The sequence below is a fragment of the Mugil cephalus genome, chromosome 2 (genome assembly GCF_022458985.1).
Source record: "Mugil cephalus isolate CIBA_MC_2020 chromosome 2, CIBA_Mcephalus_1.1, whole genome shotgun sequence".
NCBI classification, from domain to species: Eukaryota; Metazoa; Chordata; class Actinopteri; order Mugiliformes; family Mugilidae; genus Mugil; species Mugil cephalus.
Window position 1 is genome coordinate 6,806,491 of NC_061771.1, and position 22,531 is coordinate 6,829,021.

The 22,531-nt window shown below is 40.9% G+C and overlaps 2 protein-coding genes across 2 annotated transcripts; one reads left to right on the forward strand and one right to left on the reverse strand.

The window, feature by feature from the left end:
- Positions 1–92: 92 nt before the first annotated feature.
- Positions 93–17,551, reverse strand: cc2d1a (coiled-coil and C2 domain containing 1A). Its single transcript, XM_047578583.1, has 28 exons — positions 17,379–17,551; positions 17,060–17,129; positions 16,112–16,241; positions 15,895–16,001; positions 15,337–15,582; positions 14,918–15,230; positions 14,324–14,433; positions 14,155–14,227; positions 12,803–12,928; positions 12,572–12,699; positions 11,842–11,914; positions 11,631–11,767; positions 11,245–11,332; positions 11,046–11,122; positions 10,822–10,917; positions 9,707–9,820; positions 9,430–9,488; positions 7,695–7,811; positions 6,628–6,701; positions 6,483–6,541; positions 6,259–6,410; positions 6,040–6,130; positions 5,801–5,956; positions 4,597–4,728; positions 4,386–4,512; positions 3,510–3,586; positions 3,361–3,408; positions 93–3,267 (listed from the first exon to the last, which is right to left on the reverse strand). Exons 2-28 carry the CDS (start codon positions 17,114–17,116, stop codon positions 3,235–3,237), a joined length of 3,000 nt encoding a protein of 999 aa, XP_047434539.1. The 5' UTR covers positions 17,117–17,129; positions 17,379–17,551; the 3' UTR covers positions 93–3,234.
- A 386-nt stretch (positions 17,552–17,937) lies between these two features.
- Positions 17,938–22,412, forward strand: LOC125004250. Its single transcript, XM_047578732.1, has 7 exons — positions 17,938–17,977; positions 18,386–18,492; positions 18,587–19,296; positions 19,571–20,087; positions 20,604–20,743; positions 21,641–21,745; positions 21,940–22,412. The coding sequence occupies exons 1-7, from the start codon at positions 17,944–17,946 to the stop codon at positions 22,016–22,018; spliced, it is 1,692 nt and encodes a 563-aa protein (XP_047434688.1). The 5' UTR covers positions 17,938–17,943; the 3' UTR covers positions 22,019–22,412.
- Positions 22,413–22,531: the final 119 nt, after the last annotated feature.

Here is a 22,531-nt window from a genome sequence, read left to right on the forward strand (position 1 = left end):
GTGTCAAATTCGGTATTATAATCAGTTACTATGAAATTAGAAATGTGTTTTGACTCAACCCAACATTTTTAAGTGCAATGACGACAACGATAAACTCTTTCACCATTTTATTCATGTCAATAACGGCCTCATACATAAGATAATAAAGCCTCAACAATCAGGCCCTCATACATTCCCATATCAAGCTGCACCAATCATGACGTACACTTAAAAATAGAGACGGAGCATATAATGCTGCATATTTACCGTATATAAATATTACATATGTACTGATTGCCCTTTCATGAATGAACAGATTTAAAAAAAAAAAAAACTAAACACATTGACATATTTTCACTCCCGCTGATTAGGAGAAAAGAATCGAACAGTGATAAATCATGAAAGTAGACAGATCACAGACAAAGTAGAAGGGCTGAACATTTAAAAAAAAAAAAAAAATGGAGTGTGTGTGTTGTAAATTGAGGAAAGGAGTGTGAGTCACCAGCAGGACAAACTTTAACGATATGTCCCTTTACCTCGGCCCTGACCGTCCACCTACCGCACTGAATGCTGATGAGCTTGTTGCCACAACAACGGGGCAGCCTCAGAGGCCAGGAGGTTATTTAAGGAGTGGGGTGATGTGGCTGGAGTGTATTTGGGGTGACATGGGGTTGAAGGGGTGCAGTGCGGTCACACTTTTTGTGCGCATTAAAACATGCAGCTGCTGCTACAGAGTCCCATTTACTTTCCATTACAGCTCATCTTTCTGCAAACCATGCCAGGCCAATTTATACATCTGACATGATGATTTTGGTGATTTTTCACTGTAGACATTTAAGTTTCTGTGAAATGTGGCTTCTCCAGTTTTAAATGACTAGAGGGAAGTTAAGGTTTTTATCAGGAACGTTTGTGGGTGGTGTCCACCTTAGACTCTGTGAACAATACAGCGTTCACCTGCAATTTGAGGAATTCATTTAGATCAACCTGGCGGCGTCCAGTTTTTCCGTTTGATGAGTTTTAGGCAGTGATGGCTACCGCTAATTATGGAAAAACCTCTGAGGCACCAACCTAAACCACAGATGTTTACAATAAAAAACTAATTTCCCCACTAGTCACGTAGAAGTGAAGGAGCTGCTTGGATGAAAAATCTTGAAGAAAACTCAAACAAGTGCAGCTGCTGTTGGGTTTTAGTGTTGGATTGTACTGACTTTTATCGAACATAAAACAAATGGAGTAATTCTCCATATTGAAAATAATAATTTGTTGGAGGATAATGGGCTCCACTCAGTTCTGTTTAGTGTGAAAACTATTGACAGACCCTTGAAAATTACTTAAATTGCGCAATCTACTGTCTGCACAAACAAATTTACTTATTATTTCTTAAACCTTTCTTTTCTAATATCTGTATCTATATTTAAATCTAGATTGATTAAATCTGGTCAAGTCATCAAAAATATTTTTGAGCCACACTGAAATCTGGCTGATTGGAAGAACTTTTGAAACTGTGACGCATCCAAACAAAATCTGCAAAAAACGCAAAGTGGCAGCGACTCGAAGTAGAAGAAGTTTGACTGACTCCCACGTTAGGCTTAATGTCATAATGCCTCTAAAAATATGAGGTGATCAAAAGCTCCGTAACATTTAACATTTACAAACGGTCAGGAGACGTCCTCTCTCGGTTATATAAAATCACATCAGCCAACTTTAACCGGGATTATTCACTAATGCAGAGAAGCAGTAGGAAGATTAGTGCAGACACATGATTATCATCATGATGTGTCACATGACTTAAAAACTATTAGTGGCGTTGGAAATCCTCAGCACTGAAGAGTCAAATGTAAACATGTGTTTTCTCCGTCTCATCTGAAGTAGTCTGCTCCATCCTGACTGGATGCATCAACATGGATCAACGGAACGTGTTGTCAGCGGTTTGTCAAACACTTGTGTTGTTGTGATGGCAGCAACGAGGCACATTTGTCAAGTTACGTGTTTTTGTACATTGAGCGTTGTTTCAAATTATTATTCCCAGTGTATCCGCATTTGTTACAAAGTTTTACTGGTTTTGTCGGCAGGACTGATATGGGTGCCCATGACAGGGACGTCTGCAGGGGAACAGAAATAGAAATGAGCAATTACCCGGCCACACTGACACATATTGGGTTCTCTTCCTGTGGGCAGACTTTTCAGCATCCATTGCGCTGCCAATGGAGAGCTCAGCGGGACAGAGTCTGTTTTTGTAAACTGGCTCCACCAAAATCTGATGCAGCAGCTGTTAATTATTTTCTAATCGACAGCACAATGGACTTAATATTGTGCAGGAGTGTAAAGTGGGGATCTGAATAATCTCCGAATAGATGCAGGGGAATTAGAGTGAGGAAAGTGAAGCTGAGGAAGACAACAAAGAAGTAACAGCTGACGAAGAAGAAGGAGCAGCGAACCCTTTGCAAAGCTAAGCTTCTACCACATTCATGGCGCGCTGTTAACACCTCCCTGTTCCCAGCCCCCAAAGGCGACTCCACGTCTGATCTAGTCGTCTCCTTGGTGACATAAACACTAATCCCTCATTATGGGATGTAGGCTGCGACACCCCGAAGCCCCGTTTTTTTTTTTTTTTTTTTTTATTCCCATATCACAGCACTCCAAATGGAGCAGATTACTGTAATCTGGGAACACTGGAGCAGACAGATTAGATTAAGCTCATTACACACATGTGAAAATATGGGGGAAAAGGGTTAATTTCACCTCTGTCCGGTGGTTAAACACACAAGCACGCACATGTTTTTGGTCATCTCTGGACGCCAAAGGACTGGCGTCAGCTGTAAAACATTTAGCGGTGTATCTTCGCCAACGATTCTTACAGAAAGATTCGAATTAAAAAAAAAAAAAAAAGTCTGTAAATCTGTAGAGCCGTACTTTAAAAGCGTTTCTTTTTTGTAGTGTTTGTCTTGTTTAAGTGCAAATAAATCTGCATCTCCATTAACTCCTTACACATTTTAATGCTTTCTTTAATTTCCGTGTCCCTTTCGTGGTTTAATTTTTTAACTACCGTGGCAGATGACTGACCACGTTACACAAGGAACGTTTGATAGAATTAGCAGGCGGGTTCATGCAGCTGTCTCACCCATGAGCAGTTTAGCATCATGCTAAAGGTGCTTATTGTACCCACTGTAGCGTTAGTAAATAAGAGTGTGTATGAGAGAGAGAGAGAGAGAGATAACAGTACTCCAGCCAAGCCTCCACTTCCTTATCGTCCTCTCATCCAGTTCGCTTTCTTTTCAAGGATTCCAGCTGAAGCGGAGAAAGGAGGAAACGCGTTACATTACATCCACTGAATTAGCACACGTGAAGATTTTACAACATGCTACCCGTAGCATCTCGTACCTCGCTCTCCACCATCTTCAGCCTGCCCAGTGAGTCCTTGGCCGCTTCCTGTGGGAAGAAAAGAAAAACATGTCACAGTAAGACACACAGAGAAAAGCGAGGAGCAGCTTTCTTTGTGCGGTAAGTGTCAAAACTGACCATGTACTCACCCTGTTGCCTTGGCTGGAAAATTTTTTCACAGAGTCAGAGAGGGCTTGGACAAATCGCCGCAGCACGTTCTCATACTCTGCACATGTGGTGAAGGGAAATTTTGGTTAAATGCTTTAACACATATAGTAACACACACAGGTTAGTGATGGACACACACGTACATATATTTTTGCTGGTCTCGAACGTAACTTGTAAGTAGCGACACGTGAAATTGCATACACTGATCAACCATTACATTATGACCACATGGTCATAATCACTGGTCAAGTGAATACTAGTGATTATCTTGTTATCATGACACCATCAGTAGGTGGGATATATTAGGCAACAAGTGAACATTTTGTCTTCATTGTTGATGTCAGAAGCAGGAAAAACTGACAAAGACCAAACTGTGATGCTTGGTGACTGAGTCAGAGCGTCTCCAAAACCACCGCTCCTGTGGGGCGTTCCTGGTCTGCAGTGTTCATTATCCAAAGAGGTCCAGTGAATTAAAAGCAGTGAACCAGTGACAGGGTCATATGCAGCCAAGGCTCAATGACGCATGTGGCGAGTGAAGGCTGACCCGCCATTTCAATCACACAAACAAGATAGTGTAGATCAAATTGCTGAAGAGGTTAATGTATTACAGTTTGTGAATCATGTTTTCTTTTACATCATCTGAAAATAGAGCGGCTCTGCATCGATTATCTGGGGAATATCTGGCACAATGATCTGGTCGTCTACAATGATCAGATGGTCATAAATCCACATAAATGCCAGATTTCCCAGAAGAACATTACATAATAACAAGATCATCAATGATGTACTTCACCGGTTGGTGGGTTTAATGTTGTGGCTGATCAGACTATGACTTTAAGGCTGTTTGTGTTTGTCACCTGTGAGCAAGGCCGGAGACGCTCGTTCCAGCTGCGCTTTCTGCCACTGCAGTCGATGTGTCACGTCTCTGTGCTGATGGATGAGGTCAGGTGGGGGATCCCGCCGGTTCCTTCGGTACTCTGCAATCTGAGACACGAGCATAATGAGCAATCAGACCTTCACACCTCCGAGCCTTCACGAGAATTAAACAGCAGAAACAAACGGAAATACCTTCCTCTCCAGTCGCTCCTTGTCATAGTTGAGGAGGCTGAAGCTGTGGATCTTGTACTGCGGAGGAGAGTTGTTGGGATGGCTGCTCTGGCTGCTCGCTTCATGTCTGGGTTTAGAACGAGGAGATGGGGCCTGATTCGAACAGACACACACAGCCAACATCAATCAGCAGCTCACACTTCAGAAAACATGTTTGGGCTGGATTTGTTTACTATCAAGCAAACAAGGGATCTGGCTTCTATAACATGAATGGGGAGGTAGACTTCACCAGACATTTCTCATGGAGAACACACACATGAGCAATCTATGGGAATCACAGGGACAAAAGACTTGTAGCATTCTCCAGTTACCATGATTCATTTCAGGACAAATGTGGCAGCTAATAGAACTATTTGCAGATGAATCATTAAGAAAAGAGAATTATACACTAAGTCTGAATAACAGCATCCATTAAACACAAGGAAATGACATGAGCCGCGCTGTCATTTCACTTTACAGAGGCATAAGTGAGTCTGAGTAACAAGGTTACATGTGCAAGTTAAAGATTTATGCCATAACCATGGCACCTAGGGGGGTGCACCTAAACCTGTGCGATCTGAGCTCACCATCAGTTTTCACCTGGTTTTTACCAGTATTGTGTGTGTCTCCCTACATGTCCAGTATCCAGGGATTAAAGTATTCCAGAAAAAAAATATCAGCTTTTCTTAGATACAAGTAGGGGGGCTCTAATGAAAAAAAGTTTGGGATTTTACTGTAGATTAAGTGCACATAAACAAACTCATGCCAATGGGTTTGCAAAGGAGCTGCAGGATGAATATTATACAGAGTAACTACACAAAAACAAGGCTGGTGAATTCAAACATACTAGTCTGACTTCCAAACTAAAGGGAAAAGTATTTCAAACATCTAGAAAACCAGTGAAAACTGGGCCCTAAAATGACCACAATTATGGGAATATTAAAGAGATAATTAAGGGCATAATTATTTAGTTTTTGCTATTTGTATTTAGCGAAGGGCAGAGCATGACTCCCCCACTCTCCGTCTGTCCTCAGAGGTGTTTGAGCTGTTGCATTTGTTATATTTTACACAGATCACAGCAGACAAGAAGACACGGCTCGATATGGCACTTTTTTGATGACTTTGCATGTCCTCCCCTGACTTAGAAGACAAAAGCAATCCAGACGAATACGATAACTCCACTCACTCGTTCCTTCTGCCTCTCTGGAGGGGAGAGCGGGGAGACTGGTTCAAGAACCAGCCACTTCTCCGTGACCGGCTGCAGTTCGGCTCCAGAGAGAGGCTCTCTGATCTTCACCTTCACCTCCAACTTTCCACCGGTGGGTTTACGTCCATCCATCACCTAGAAAACAAGTGCGCACACACACACTGTGTGAGGGATGTGGTTGTCTCACGCGTGCGTGAGTGCGCGGAATTAACACTCACCTCTATGATCTCTCTGATGTCACAGTGGTTTTCTAGAGGCTCTAGTTTAAGTTGAGCAGTGCCGACTATTTTGTCCGTCTTGAACAGGCCTCTAATAACACAAAGACATTAAAGAATGCAACTTACAAAAAAAATAAAGGCGAAGCAGGCATTGTTTATATATATACGGCCATGCAGGGAAGCCCCAGCTTATGTTGCAGCAAAGCAGTTGTGTTTTACCCTTTGTGGATGATTTCAAACTTGATGCCTTTGGATTGCACAACTCTCTTGAAGCCTCTGTGGCCACGGTTGATGGCGAGTTTAAACTGCTCTTTAAACTCTGGGCTACTGCTGTTCTTTACTGTGTTGGTTTTGTCCCTCTGAGGCTCCTCCTACACACACACATATTCATTAAAACACACCTAAATACACATCTGCAAGCACTGAGTGGGAAAGACTCTTACCGAACTGGGAAAAGGAAACTCAAATTTTACACTGGCATCCAGATCATTAGCAGAGACACCTGCAGGGAGAGTAGGAAGGTGTGACTGGACGCGGATTTGACAGACAACTGCACGGTCATTTCAAAGATGCAGCTAACTTCAGTACCTGACGGAGCCGGGAGGTTGATGCCTCGAATGATGTACAGCATCAGGTCATTGGGTGTCAGGTTTTGGTGGATCCTGTGGAGCAGAACAGGTAGTGATGACCACTCAGTGGCAGCGTCATGAGAGACAGGCTGCAGCCAGTCAGCCTCACTGGGAGCTAAGCAGCTCTGACTGTGGACTGAGTCACTGCTGGAGTCACTTTGCTCTTAGCTGGGGGTGATGCTGGAGCAGAGCCAGAGTGAGTCACTCTGACTCATCTGACTCTCTAGTGTGGGAAAGCAATCCTTTTATGTCTAAAGATTTGTTTTCAAAATTGAAGAAAAAAAAAATGGATGCATATGTGGGGAATTAAACAAACAAGGACAAGTGCCATGAAATCTAATAAAACACCGATATTTATATTAGACAGATTTTCTATCTTGGGCTGGTGCATAATATCAGATAACAGCTGAAAATACCCAAAGACCTAGTAACCTTTGAACAAATTAATTCTAGCATCTGGGTTATGATTAATACAGTAACATTTTCAGTTTTTAATTCTATAAAGTCTGTTTATCACTGAATTCTGAAATGTGACAAACACTGGCGACACTGCACACTATACATACACTTGCCAGTTCATTGGGTTCACTAGCCCTTCACTAATGAAGGTCATGGTACTCAGCATTTGTTTCAAATGACAAAGACAGCAGCCGATTCTACTGTGTTTATATTACCAACAAACACCACAACCTCCAAAATGATCATCCACCTTACTGACACTTGTTAAAAATGAACTTAACATTAGAACAGGCATGAAGATAAGATTTAGTGCAAGTTTTACTCAAATGCATTTGTTTTCACTAGTGTATCTAATGTTTTGGCAAGCGAGTGTATATACAGTCTATACTCAATATATATTGTAAAGAGTAAAAGTCAAGAGATCTCAGAAATCCTAAATCATGGAAATCCATGATGATCCAGAAATGTTTTCGTCTGAACCAATGTGACGGGACAACGAACAAACTCAGTGACATCACCATACGAATAATATTAGATGGAACTGTAATCTAAGAGTTTGTTGCTGACTTGACAGAGTTGAAGGTCCTCTCTTCTGTGCGGCACTTGGGGACTGGATGACCCTTGGCATGGGCGTTCTTCAGTATCTCTATGCTCTTCACACACTCCTCAACAAGCTTCTCAAACCTTGGGTGAGACAGATATGAAATCTATTAACACACAAATAAATGGTAATAAAAACTGGTACTTGAACTGCCACAACTCCATTAATCATCCATTAACCAGCTGGCACACACAGTTTAAATGTTTAAATTGATCGGGCCCTAGACCTAGGGCCCGATCAATTTAAACATCCCATTACAGCCATTAGAGAATAACTGGTATTGGTAATAATTTTTAACTAATAAAATGTAGGTTTTTCTTAGGCCCACATATATATTTGACTCTGACACAAGTTTTGTTCTATGAACTGTTCACCAAAACATGTTAAAGACACGGTTATATAATCAATATGGACTTAAAGTGCAGACTTTCAACTGTTTCCAAATTGGAGGAATGGTTTAGGAATTAAAGCTCTTCAACATGTAGTCGCCTCTTTTTTCAAGTGACCAAAAGTAATTGGACAGTTGACTCAAAAGCTATTTTAATGGGCTGCAAAGGCTTTTCCCTAGTTAATCCTTCATCGTTTAAGCAGGTGAAAGGTCTGGAGTTGATTCCAGGTGTGGCGTTTGCGTTTATAAGCTGTTGCTGTGAAAGTACAACAGACCATCGTTAGTGTGAAAAAAAGACGATATTCATCAGAGAGATGGTTGAAATGTTAGAAAGGGCCAAATCATCAGTTTGGTACATTCTGAGAAAAAAAGAGCACATTGGTGAGCTTGGGAAGTCTAAAAGTCCTGGACGTCTAGTGAAGACAACAGTAGAGGATGATCTCAGGATCCTTTCTATGTGAAGAAAAACTCCTTCACTACATCCAAACAAGTGAAGAGCACACTCCCGAGAGTAGGTCTAGGTCTTCAAGATTTCAGACAGTCACTGGCTGCAAACGATTCTCAACAATTCTTAAAAAATTAACATTTTATCCATGATAACGTTAATTTGTCCAATTACTTTTGAGCCTCTGAAATAAGGAGACTTTGTTTAAAAATGGTTGCTATTCCTTAACGTTTCATAGGATATGTTTGTTTAACCACTTCAATTAAAACTGAAAGTCTGCTCTTCTATTTCATCTCAGTCATTTCATTTCAAATCCAATGTGGTGGCATGGAGAGCCCAAATCATGAAGATTGTGTATTTCTGGGTGTGACCATTTCTGATTGAAAGGACATAACTGTTCTGGGACAGCAGAGGCAGGGAGGTAGGGAATCTGGGAAGAGCTACAAACTATCATGCAGTGCTGGCATCTCCTGAGTCATGCTGATTACTGGGCCTACAGTTTGTCATTCTAAAAATTATTTGTGTATTTGAATGTTGGGATTAGATAAGACGCAAGATGGAAAAAAGCCTTCAGTCTAACAGGAAAATCGGCCAATTGTTGGCTTGGTGCGTCACAGCAATTATGCGATGAGGGAAAAAAAGGTTTAAAGCATAATATCTGATAATTAAATGTATGTTCAAATGAGTGAAAATATTATCTTAAATAATCTGTGAAAACTATTATATCTGTGTACAAAATATGCAGCGTGACATGAAAATGACAGTGCTTACATTAAATGTGGAGGTGTTTGTTACTAAAATAATTGACAGCTTGAAAGAAGTGCTTAGCTTAATAAGCTATTAGTTAAGTAAAAAATAAATCTCTTACTTTAGAGCCTCAGCCACGCTGCCCAACTGTGTGAACTGTTGAGAAAAGCCCAGACATTTCTGTTGATTGAGACAGAGCAAAAGAAGGTACTGGTGAGAAAACACAACCAACAACTGTAGTTTGACATCACTGAAATGTAACAGCACAGCAATGAGCGACCTTCAAGGCTAAACCGCTACATTAAAATTAAAATGCGTCTGGTCACTGATAGGCGCAAGGTAGACAAGGTACAGTTCCTAATAAAAAACACTTAAAATGAATGGAAAAGTGTTTTAACCTCGTGCTGCTTTCGCAAAAGATCCATAAGGCCACGGAACTGCTCACTGGAGCGAGGGGAGGCACGGGAGCGCGAGAGGGAGTAGTCCTCCTCACTTACCGGAGGGTTTGGAATCTGTGAGGAGAATGCAGTGAGGAGGGTGTGAATAGTGGAAAATAGGAATTTTCTCTTTAATCTGAATTGAATAAAAAAACAAAACTTGACCGTTACAAGTCTTTCAAACCCGCCTGTCCACTAGACATGAAAAATGAGTGTCTATGCTTGCGTGACGTCCTGCTGACAGACAATAAGACGAACTAACAGAGGCACAAGCGTAATATTCCTGTCAGTTACACAGTGGCACTGAGGCAGAGGAAAACACGGGGTTTTAAGAAGCAATGTTAAATAAAAGTGAGGCAAAATGAATGGAAATCATATGGGAGGAGTGGCATCGATATGAAACGTGAATAGTGGAGCGATGCCAAAAATATTCGTACACACACACACACACACACACACACACACACACACACACACACACACAGGGTGAGGCCAGGTGTTTTGATTTCACCCCATGTTTCGTTCCTATCATCTTCTATTCCAGTCACAACCGTGTTATCACGCCTCACACACTCAGCTTCTGTTGTGACAAACTGTTTGATGCACAAACACATATGCATCAGCCATAACATTACGACCACCCGACTAACATTGTGCCCCGTGGTCCAGTTCTGACGTTCAAATGCACGCTTCCTTTTCTATATTTTTGAAATATATTTATTCATTTTATTTTGCCACTTTTGCTTTTCTTCCTCTAACCCTCACCTCTGTGATCTAACTTGTGTGTAATCAACTCTGCCACCTGTACTTCATGTCTCCACATGTCCTGAACGTTTACAATTTGGTGTGATGAGGGATTTTTTACCAGTCTAAATACAAATGACCCTCCATAAATAAACACTTCTGTAGCAAAAACACAAATCTATACACGGAGAAGTATGTCGATGTGAGAGAAACATTTGGATTTACTTAAATGTCAGTTTCAATAAAACTTTGCCATCCCTCTGATAGTTCTATAAGTATCATCATAATGTTATGGCTGCTTTGTGTCTTTGCATGACGATATATTTATTGACCTTGGAGATGTCAACAGGCAGACCAGACTTGGCAGCAGTGATCATGGGGTCCAGTCCCTTGGCATGTCTGAGGTGCTGCGCTGCTCCCGTCATGTCCTGTAAACAAACAGAGCAGTGACACCACATCAACAGATGTCCAAGGTTTAAATAAAGCTACAGGTAGCGACGGAAAAGACAACCGGCAATGATTTTATCTGCAGCAAAGAAAAAGGTCCAAAGCTTACTTTCATTTGTTTGGAGCGCAGTGCGGCACGCATAAAAGCCTGTCGCCTTAGCAACAGGAAATCCACTTGCTGCTGGGCTTTGAGGGTAATTAAGAGAAAAAGAAGTGAAAACTTTGTCTTGTGTAACACAGAAATGCCTCTTGTGACACATTTTATACGCGTAGGCACGCAGGTGTATACCACTCTTACACTAACACACCTTTAGGTCCCAGTTTTGGAGCCGAGGCGCCTCCAGGGGCCTGAGGAGCTGGAGACTTTGCTTTCTGGACAGGTGGACGTACTGCAGGCTGCAGATATTAGGACCATTAGACAAACGCTTTGTTTCATTTTTCAATTTTCATTTAAAAAAAAAATATTTACATGGCTTACATCATTTCTCTAAATGAACACACTAATACTCTTGATTAATAGCATGAAAAAAAAGTAGTGCTGAATGAATAACCTGCCACAGAAGCCACAGTTGCTGGAACGGAGCAAAATAAATCATTTCTTTTTTTAGTCTGGTCCAAAGGAAATCAGATTTCTTGGCAGCACAACAGTAATTTGACCATTTGGCAGTAGCCTCATTTATTTATTTATTTTTACCTTGGCAGCCTCTCTTTGTTCATCCTCTTCATCATCATCTTCTGCATCTGCATCCTGATTGGCTATTTTCATAGCCGTTTCCAGGACTCCCATGAAGTTCTGCTGAGCCCCCTCCGAGCCCTGAAGCGGCGGACAGCCTATAGGAGCAACGTTCAAATGAATGAACTGCATGCACTGTCCGAGAAATGAAATCCTGAATTCAAAAAGTTACCTGGTGGTACCGGTAGATCAGACAAGCTGACGGGTCGGCCAGCTTTGTGAGCTCTGATGGCATCCTGGTATTGCTGTTAAAAAAAGGAGAGCATTCTTTTTACAGGAAAATGAACCCCTCTCCCATATACACACTCATCTGTAATATTTTAATTTCTGACAGTCACTGTGTTCATTAATTGCAACCAGTGTAATAATACATCAAAAACAAAATGATTCAGTCGTCCCGTCCCTGGGAGGAAAATCTCTATTTGGGAATTTATAAACTGTAAAACATTTCACTGTTTCCCTACAGCACACGTGGGAAAAACCAAACGCCCCCTAAAACTACAAATATCAGAGCACAAAAATGCAGCCCCTACAGGTACCATGGACTGTGTGCAGTGACAAAGCACTATGCTGAAGCGTGCCACAGTGCATGTCATCACTCTGGTTCCAATTGCCTCACAGCAATTTTTTTCCCGTAGTCATTTGTCCGTTTCATCTTTTCATCCTGACTCAACAAAATCAGCTTCACCTTTACAGGTTTCTAAAAAAAATATCACAATGACTTTCGACAACACTGAAGGAAAAACACGCACCTGAATGCAGGTTTGGTAAGTCAAAGGGGGCAATAGTAGCAGTTACAATGCAGGACAAAAGAGAGTATTTATAGTCTAAAATAAAATGAGTCACACGTTTGTACCACAAGCAACACAAAGCCAGGAATATTTTTAGGCCATGACATGTACCTTAACAATGCGCTGGTGCATGCGAGCCTTCCGATCGTCTCCTTTGCTTTTGGCTCCCTCTGCTGCTGATTTGTATATGTCCATCCTCTGCTGCAGGGCTTCTGCCAAACTCCTGGGAGCAGGCAAGTCTTTGCGAAGCACAAACAAAAACACGTGCTTCATCTTTAAACTGATACTCTTTTTTTGTCATTATTCAAATTAGTTAAGGAGTCAAGTCTCCTGCAGTCTTACCAGCAGTGGCCACTTGAGCAGGTGCAGATGCAGGTGCAGCAGGTGCAGGTGCAGGTGCAGCAGGTGCAGCAGGTTGGGGGGCAGACCGAGGAGGAGGAGGCGCACGGTGCTCTGCTACTGTGTCACCTACAGATGATCAGACAGAAATGCATGGGTCGACTGACTATTATAACAATTACATACATAATTATACACATAGATAGTTCATCTAACAAGGGGAGGCTTCACAAATGTCTGCAATTCATTTCATTCTCAAGGAGTTCCCTCATAGAGAACGTTTTAAAAATGTGGTAAGCGTAATGTTGTTGTTCGTGAGCACAGCCTAGTTTTTCATATACAACACAGAGAACAGTGAAATATTTAAATATTAACAGTATCTCTGATAAGAACAAAAAAAGCTCTTTGGTAATCAGATCACAGCACGTGAAGCAGCGATAGAGGATTCCTCCTTAGTCACACACAGATTTCAATTCCACAGTGTTTTTCCCCCACTGCTACTAGTACTACTACTACTACATGCAGTAAATACCAATGTTGACAGCACAGCGGGATCAGAACAAGATGTCAAAGAGTCAAATCCTCACAACCAAGACGGTGTAATTTGTTCTGTGCAAGTAGGCAGTAATTAACAGCATCCAAAGCTTTTGAAATATCAACAAGCGACTCTGGAGTGTTTCTCGTCAAAGGATGGGACAACAATAATCAGCAATGAAAGGTGGTATAGAAAAGGAGCTAAAAAGTATAAGAGAGGATACTCAGCCTGGAACAATTTGAAAATGTTTACCTTATATTCTTAATTTGTGTTGCTCATCCATAAGTTTATTTCAAGAAAACGAGCGTCCGTCCATCGATATTTTTTGTTTCTCAATCTCTAAATAAATGATTAGTTGCCCTGAGAAAGAATAAGGCTAGCCAGAGAACGGGAATCAGCTGAGCAGCATCCCAGTCTATTGAGCAATTCAGGATGATACTAGACAAATCTGGAGCCTGATAAACCTAAAAGAGTTATTTAAATCAATATGAATATCAATATCAATACCAATATATGAAAATGACTTTAAAATGAATTCTTATATATATGTATGGGCTTTTTGCCTTTAATTGATAGGACAGTGGAGACAGACAGGAAACAGGGAGGCAGAGAGAGGGAGAATGACATGCAGCAAAGGTCACTCGGTAGTGAGGACTGTAGCCTCAAAACATGGAGGGGTGCTCTACCCACTAAGCTAATCACCACCCTTTTAAAATGAATTCTTAATCACCTTTAAGGAAACTGGCACTAGGTACTACACGAAATGGATACTACTCATCTACCACTACAGACTACGTCTCTTTAACTGCGTTATACTGACCAGGAGGAGGAGGCAGTGAGGTCAGCTGTACTGGTTCGCCTCGGTCCAGCGCCTCCAGCAGAACATCGAGCTTCTACATAAATCAAGTCAACATTATAACACATCACTTTCTTCAGGCAGAGTTACAGAGACAGATTTGCTCAAAGTGACTGGACGTCGGCTGTGTTACCTTGGCAGTGAGGTAGTGCTGTTTGGCCAGGTCAATGTTGCCGTTCTGTTTAGCTTCTATGGCAGACATCTTATATTCTCTCTGTCTGTTCAGCACTGCCTGTTTCAGCTCTGGATGGAGTGAAGAAGGACACACATGTGTTTGTGTCAAAATGAGAGAAAACAAATAAAATGAAACCAGGTGATTCTAATGTGACAGTCCATTTAAGCAATTACCAATAAGGATTTCTTGAGTATACAGTATAGTATAAAACACACTATATTATTATGGAGTTAAAATAAGAAATGTATTAAACTTATCATCTAGGTGGTAATTATAAAAACTAAAATGCATTCCTTTGGATAAATTAATAGAAAATAAAAGGAAGCTTCAAATGGTAAGAATCTTGAGGAAGACCAAAAATAAATATATCATCTAATCCACTTTGTTGAGTGATTCTGTCAAACTGAACCAATAACATGGCCAATAAACATTAAATCCCACATGAGTGTTAATTTCAAGACAGGTAAATTTATGATGTTCCTCAGCGTAGATCTCTGTCACCAAACTTTCACTTATATGCGTCCACTACTGTTTCGTCGTGTTCCCGTTTACCTGAGTGTTGACCGTCAGGCTGGCTGGGGGTGAGAGGAGAAATAGCCGGTGTTTCTGGAGTGATGGCAGCAGTGGGCTTTTGGGGAGGAATCAAGTGCACTGGCTTATTACTCGGAGGTGCTGGTGCAGCCTCCCTTAGCGGTTTCTGATTGATGGCAGGGGAGGGCATCAGCGCAGGTTCAGGCTGTCGTTCCTTCACTGGTTCAGACTCTGCTGCAACATTCGACTTCCCTCCGAGAGCTACAGGAGGAGGCATCTCCTCTTCATTGATTGGTTTTCCTTTCTTGACAGATGTTAACATGGATTGTAATGTCTAGGGGTGAAGATGAGCAAAAAAAAATATATAAAAAACAAGCTTGTGAAAAGTCTATAAAAACAATGTTTAAAACATTAAAAAGGTGAATTCTTCTTCATTTTACCTTTAACCCACGGTCATATCTTCGGACTTTGCTTGTCTCGCCTGCAGCCTTGGCATTGGATACGGCTGTCTTATACATTTCAATGCGCTCCTGCAGGCGGGACTCTAACCCACTTCCACCACTGGGTGCAGCAGCAGGAGAGGAGTGGGATGTGGCGTTCACTTTAGGAGCGGTTGGTGTGACAGCAGGAGGAGTTGGGGCAGGAGCTTGGTCCACATCATCCTCCAAAACATCATTCAATTCTGCCTATGTATAGAGACAGCAATGTACACCGTTCAGAAGAAAATGCAGACATTTAAGAGAACTGCTTAAGAACCATTATATTGGGTGGAATATATTTCACCTCAAGAGGAATAAAAGACAATATTTTTATCATGGATATCGTTCTGTTCTTTTCCATTTATTATTAGTTAGTGAAATTTTCAAATCTGTCCAAACTTCGATTTACAGTGTATGTATGTGTATACGTCGTTCATAATTGGCAACATGACAAAAGGCAGAAAAAAGTCAAGAATCAATCAAAAGTCCCCCCAAATCACAGAGATGTGTGTGTTTTACCAGCAGATCTTCATCATCCTCCAAGTCATCATCGCCCATCTCTTCATCATCCAGGTCTTTCATACAAAGAGCTGCCATACGCTCAATTTCAGCCATGGCAACAGGAGCTGAACATAAATAAATATACACAAGCACAATAAATCATAAACAGCACATTTAGAGAAGGAAAATACTGTGGTTTAGTGTGAGAAAATGCCTTCCTCATTTCTCCTTTCACCTTTCTTCCCCTGTGACCTTCCTCCTGCTCCGCCCCCTCCCACCAGGTTGAGCAGCTCTGCTTCCAGCTCTTCATCATTTCCTTCATCATCCATCCCTCCATCTGGGGACAGGTCAAGGAGCAGCCCCATCTAATACAGAGAGAGAGAGATACAGGTAAAGAAAGAGCTGCTGCATCACAATTGTCACTGATACACTCAATTGACACATAATTAGGAACACTGGTAAAGTCTAATACATCAGTCCTACATTAAATCTCAGCTAAATCTCATTTTCATAAACATTATTTTATTCAACATGTGTTTAAATTGACTGAAAGAGACACTGATTCCACAATGTTTTCATATTAAAGGTTATGGTTTGTTGCACTATTGAATTGTATTGTGTTGTACCAACACAAGTTTTTGTTATTTTTAGGAACCCCATTTAGACGGTGTTAGACTTAGACAGACTTTAATGATCTACAAGGGAAATTGCTTGGTGACAGTAGCTTAGTTGCACATAAAGAAACGCAAGTAAAATGACAGATAAAATAAAATAAGATTAAAAAAATGAAAATATATGTTTTATCCAGTATAATAAAATATATGGCATAAGCAAAATATGTATAGAATAATCATTATGAACAGATGTACATATAGTGGGCAAAACAGTGTCCAAGGTAATCCAGCTGTTTGGACTGTTGCATGGCGTGGATCTTGTCCTACCTTGTTTAACGTTAATTTAGTAAAGTTCAACAGCACCACATCCTCCAAAACCATCACACAGATTCAAATACCACCTTTCTGACACTGTTCTAACAAACACTGAACATGATAGAGGATTTCGTCTTGGACTGACACATTGCAATGCATTCGTTTTCACTGTGTGCCTACTGTTTTGTCCGGTGAGTGTATATTTACGGTAGATATCTTTCATAGAGCACATGATCAAACTTGATGTGTGTTACCTGTTTGGCTCGAGCTGCCCCTTGACCCCGAGGAGGGGGGTTCCGACTGCGACTCATGGACTGTTAATACCTGTCAAATTCAAGGAGCAGAGTAAAACATGGAGTAAGGAAAGGAGGTTAGTTAAACAGTGACATTATCCTTGAGTGGAGCAGTTGAGGACAGCCTTTATTATCAGCCACTGTTTGTAGATTGAGCAAATAAATCTAACTATTCCAACGTCTCTAACGTGTTGTGTGTTCACGTTAGCTAACAGCTAGTACAAATAACCATAGACGCTTAACGTCCACACAAGCTATTTACCACGCCGGTTTCACGTACCGTAATGTTAGCAGCTTTACAGCTGATCGGCTATTCAGGTCGATTGCTGCTGAGAAACAACAGCGTTTCAACAGACCAGATTTTTGGACAGAATCAAGTGTATTTTCAAGTCTAGCTCGAGTTATCAAAACAAGAAGAACGACAGGCTGTGGAATTTACTTCCTACATTGCGTCTCCCCTGGCAACGCTCACCGTGCTTTACGGCTGGACGAAACACGCCCATTAGTGACGTAAAACCTAACGTTCCATCTCTAAGGTACAGGTTGGGTGTGTTTTTTAGTTAGTTTTTTTTCGTATGAAAAATGTAACCACATTTTTTTTTATTGTCTACGGGTTAATAGGGTTAATTTAATCAGTAAAATGGAATTATTTAAGACGTAACAGGCAGTTTCACTTAGTAAACCCTTCTATAAACCACCGTGTTTCTATAAATAAGCTAAATATGTTTGCTAGCTAATAAATACCTTGACAAAAACGATTAGTTGACTTAATGTGGAAGCTTTATGTCACGTTGCTATGCCTTTCTTTAACTTATTATTATTTTTCTTATTTTTAGTAAGAGAAGATGACCAAAGGGAAAGCAAAGATCAGCAGTAATGGTAAAAATAGATGATAAAGTGATAATATGTGGTGACTTAGCTGTTGAACTGCACTCATATGCCAAAACATTATGTACACTAGTAAAAACTAAAATTAGTTTAATATACTATTCCTACACTAAATACCTTCTTAATATATAATCTAAAAATGAATATTAGAATGATGTGTCAATACAACACAAAACAATTAAATAGTGCCATTGTGTGAGAATGTATTTATTTTCACTAGCGTACCCAATGAACCGGCAAATGAGTGTAAGTATGCAAATATTTTTTTTTTAACTCATGAGATGACAAATTTGGTTAGATTTCAGTGCATTGCTTCACTTTAACACTGGCATAAATTTAAGTGCTTATCAGTCATAGTGATTCCCACTCAACAAGTCTTAATAAATCCATGTTTTTAAGAGGACTCGGCTCTACCCAGGACTCGCTCCCTCAGGTCAAGGAAGAGGGAATGTCCAAGTGAGGAAATTTCCCCAATATATGATGCTCAGAATATTCTCCATCCACTGGTAATTGAAGTGATTAATCAGCACCCACATTTATATCATTATCAAGCCAAACTGTTTCACTGACTTTGAGTTGTTTTTTTTTTTCTAATTTCAGGACACTGAAGCACATAATACAGGTGTTGCCACACTTCTGCAGTGTCCCCAGTCCCCACTGCAGGAATGTGCTCTCAGTTTAAATCAACAGGATGAAATAGCTGAACAGCCCTGTCTTGCAAATTCTGATGGATGCGCAAAAGACACACAAACAGAAGCAACTAATGTGGCAGTAACACAGCCAGAAGAGACAGCGGTAACCAATCCCAACTATGATTCTCAGCTGCAGAGCTCTCAGGTAGATACAGATAATGATACCAACAAGAGCGTGAAGGACAAGGAGAAGACGGAGGTCCTCTTACCAGTTTCTGAAGAGGGTAACAGACCTTGTGCAACTCCCTCAGAGAACTCTAGTTTAAAGGAAAGTCAAGAAACCAGCCAAGCACAGCCCAGCAACATGTGCATCGTTGAAGTCAAGGAAATCGCAAAGGAGTCGGCAGTGGGATTACCGGCCAAAAAGAAGCGAAGGATGGGCGTGTGTGGTCGGTCAGAGAAGGAGAGGAGTCAGTTTTTACTCACACAGAAACTTGAAAACGGAACAAAGAGAACTGACAAACAGATTTGTGATAACACAGCTGACGCTCTGGCTCCAGGAGAGAATATATCTTCACATTTACCACCCTCACCTCTTGTCAGCCTAGCGGACGGCATCACAGAGCAGACAGGAGTAGAGCTACAGCTTCTGCCCAGTCAGAGTGGAAGGGATGCCAGGTCAGCGTCATGTTAAATGTCTTACACCTTCGTTATCATGACAGCAAGCAGTGGTAGTTATACAAAATTAAGCATGATGTTTTAAACGGCAAGATCAATATCTAAATAAATATAAGTTAATGTGTGTTCTTTCAGTGAGTCAGAGAGACCTGACAGATTTGGGTTAAAGAGAAATTACCTAAAACAACACTGTACGTGCAAAATACAGAGTAGACATATAACCGTAACGGGAGAACATGTAATGTGTTGCCTCCTATTTTCTGTTTTCACACAGAACGGAAACTGAACGCTGTGATCGTGCCACCGCTTCAGATGGGACAGATGCTGTGTGTGATCCAGGCTTCTCCGAGGGAAAACACTGTGAACTTGAAGGTGTTGTAGTGTCTGGTCGAGAACAAATGGGTGACTCAGAATCAAACCATGATCCAGAGGAAGAAGAGAGGGAGCATTTGTGCGATACTGAACTACAACAACTCAGAGCAACTCCAGGTGAAATTATGGCTGAAATCCCTGAGCAAGAAATGAAAGAAGTGGAAGATGAGTCAACACAAGTCAACTGTGGTGCAGACAGTCAAAATGAAAAGAGTGATAACCAGGATGCAATTGGAGCTGCCCTTCTAGTGGAGAATAGAGATGAGAAGAGGGAAGAGAGTACTGGTGACGTGGTGTGTGGTCATGCAGCTGAAGAATGCGCTTCCTGCTTTGATACCCAGCCTGAAGCGATAAACTGTGGCTCTGTGGAGCTCGATGAGGCTGCAGTGACACCCAGCATCTCAGAGAAGAAAGACAGTGTGAGTGATGGCACTAGACTGAAATAATAATACAGATTCATAGAGGAGAAGACTGACTGATGAAGGCCTTGTGAAACTCATTATTCTTTTGTTGAAACTGTTCAATATTCAGTAGTAAGGGTTGTTTTTCTATGCCATTTTGACTTTGTAATATTTTTCCAGTAGCCTCTCTACGTGATCACTCTTTTTGGAGATCCATAGAAATCTCTATGCGATGCTGCCCTGCACATGATTTTTGTTCGGTGTAAATGTAAACGTGTAAATTAAACTGAGCGCCCCCTCACACCTGAATGTTATACACCTGATTGAAGACTTTAATTTCACTTTAACATTTACATTCTTAGTGATGGAGCATTATACATTTGTCTCATTTGTTTAATTAAATTCTCTTTATCTGTCTGTGATACAAAAACTATAGCCTAGTTTACCTTAGTTTACAAATTTTGAAGCTTGTAGTTGTTTTACTGTGTGCCTTTTAAATTTCCAAAAATTTGAATTCCTCTTTGTTGCACACAGTCTGATCCTGAGGACAAACCTGCTGCTGGTCCTTCAACTGGGAACGGTGAAGACACTCAGACCAAGGACACAGTCGACCCGTTTGGACCTGGGTGTTTAGACTACGTGTCGGACTCGCAGCTGAACACCATTGTTCTGATGTAAGAGAGAAAATGAAGGGGGTTGAATACTAGAATATCTCTGACAGCAGGTTGGTTAAGGACGTGTCTGAAAGAATAGACAGGTTCAGATAAACAAGCTGTTTGGTTCCTTTTGTTAGGTGAGCACTGGTTTGGAATAATAACAAGTGAAATAGTGCATCTTTTGACATGACATATTTTAAACAGGAAAGAAAGTGTATCACAATAAAAATAAAATGAATGGATGAATTAAGATATTAGCTGATCAGCCACAACATTAACACCACGCACTAGTGAAGTGAGTAACGTTTATACATTCATATAACATTATTCTCATTGTTCTGGGAAACCTGGGTCCTGGTATTTATGTGGGTGCTACTTGGACACATACCACCACCTCAGCTCTGACGCTCTCGTGCCCATCGTAAGTAGCTCCAGTCGGGGTCAGAGCTCAGAATAGACACCTTGTTTAGTCCGTGTCCTTGCAGCCATACACAAAACAAACTGATGCACCATGAATTCTGACACCTTTCTATCAGAACCAGCACTAACGCTCAGCAATTTAAGCTACAGTTGCTTGTCTGCTGGATCAGACCACACAGGACAGCCTTTGCACTTATGTGCATTAGTGAGCCTTGGCAGCCCTGTCACCAAATCACTGAGTACTGCAGACCCTTAAACACTCCACAAGAACTGCAGTTTTTTTTTTTTGTTTTTTTTTTAGATGTTTTGACACCATCATCTAGCCGTCACAATCAGCTCTAGTTACAACTTGCTGCTTAATGAGTGTTATTCACTTGAATGGTGATTATAACCAGTCGGTCATAATGTTATGGCTGGTCAATGTACGTTTTTCACTTTATTTATTTGCTTTTTTTTGTTTTGTTTTTCATCTGTCCAACTTTTCTCTCCATCTAGTGAGGAAGAGGTGATGACGAAAGGGAAAGAAAATTACATCCCAGACTGTCACGAAGATGCCTCAGACCTAATCTGTGGTCTCATTGGAGAACTCTCCTCCCTAAAGTCAGCAGAAGTCATTATGCTTTTCTATATTTATTAATTTTATTTTGTCACCTGTTTTTCTTCCTCTAACCCTCCTTCCATTCTTCTGTCACACTTATCTCTGTGCTCTAATTGGCTTGAGACGAGAGACGAGTTATTTACTTGATTGCTCCAAAAGTGAAGAAATCATCATTTACCCTCTTTCTTTTTTGTAGTCGAAAGGTCATGGCCACTCATCGAGAGCTGGAGAGCCTGCGGCGTAGCAGCAAAAGTTCAAGGAACCCCAGACGTTGAGGATTTGTTTCAAGTACTGTCCGATTTTCCCCCAAACCGTTCATGGGTAAAGAGTTCACTTATAAGAACGTTTCAATATTTCACTCCAGTGTTCATTTTGATTACTTGTTTTCCTTGTTCACGACAAATAAATGTGGCTGTGGTTTGACTCAGTGATCTGAATGGTATCGGTCATCTGAGACAGCTGCCAAATAATTTATAAAAGATGACAAAGAATGCACATGTCAATGTCATGACACTTGCCAAAAGATGGCATCTAAGTCAACTCCGTGGCGTACTGTCTCCATAGCTGTCCAGACTCATTAAATTTGAAGTGAAGACTTTGTATTCAGTATTTTTTTCGCTCAAGTCACAGAAAAGTTGACATTTTATGAGTGAAATTTTCTTAATTTGCAGCAAAAAAAGAAATAAAATTGTCAAAATCAGTTCTTGAATCGAGAAAAAAATAAGTCAAAGTGGTCCTGAGAAATAGAAAATTGGAGGAAAGCAAAAACATGTCACAGGTGCAGTCAT

Excerpts from the sequence above, each read along its gene's own strand:
- cc2d1a (XM_047578583.1), bottom strand. The coding sequence starts at position 17,116 with ATGAGTCGCAGTCGGAACCCCCCTCCTCGGGGTCAAGGGGCAGCTCGA. Across the intron at positions 7,812-9,429 it reads AGCGTGGCTGAGGCTCTAAA|GTTTGAGAAGCTTGTTGAGG; the intron begins GTAAGAGATTTA and ends GTCTCACCCAAG. Across the intron at positions 4,513-4,596 it reads AGGAGCGACTGGAGAGGAAG|ATTGCAGAGTACCGAAGGAA; the intron begins GTATTTCCGTTT and ends CTCGTGTCTCAG.
- LOC125004250 (XM_047578732.1), top strand. The coding sequence starts at position 17,944 with ATGACCAAAGGGAAAGCAAAGATCAGCAGTAATG. Across the intron at positions 18,493-18,586 it reads AGAATATTCTCCATCCACTG|GACACTGAAGCACATAATAC; the intron begins GTAATTGAAGTG and ends TTCTAATTTCAG. Across the intron at positions 20,088-20,603 it reads TCTCAGAGAAGAAAGACAGT|TCTGATCCTGAGGACAAACC; the intron begins GTGAGTGATGGC and ends TGTTGCACACAG.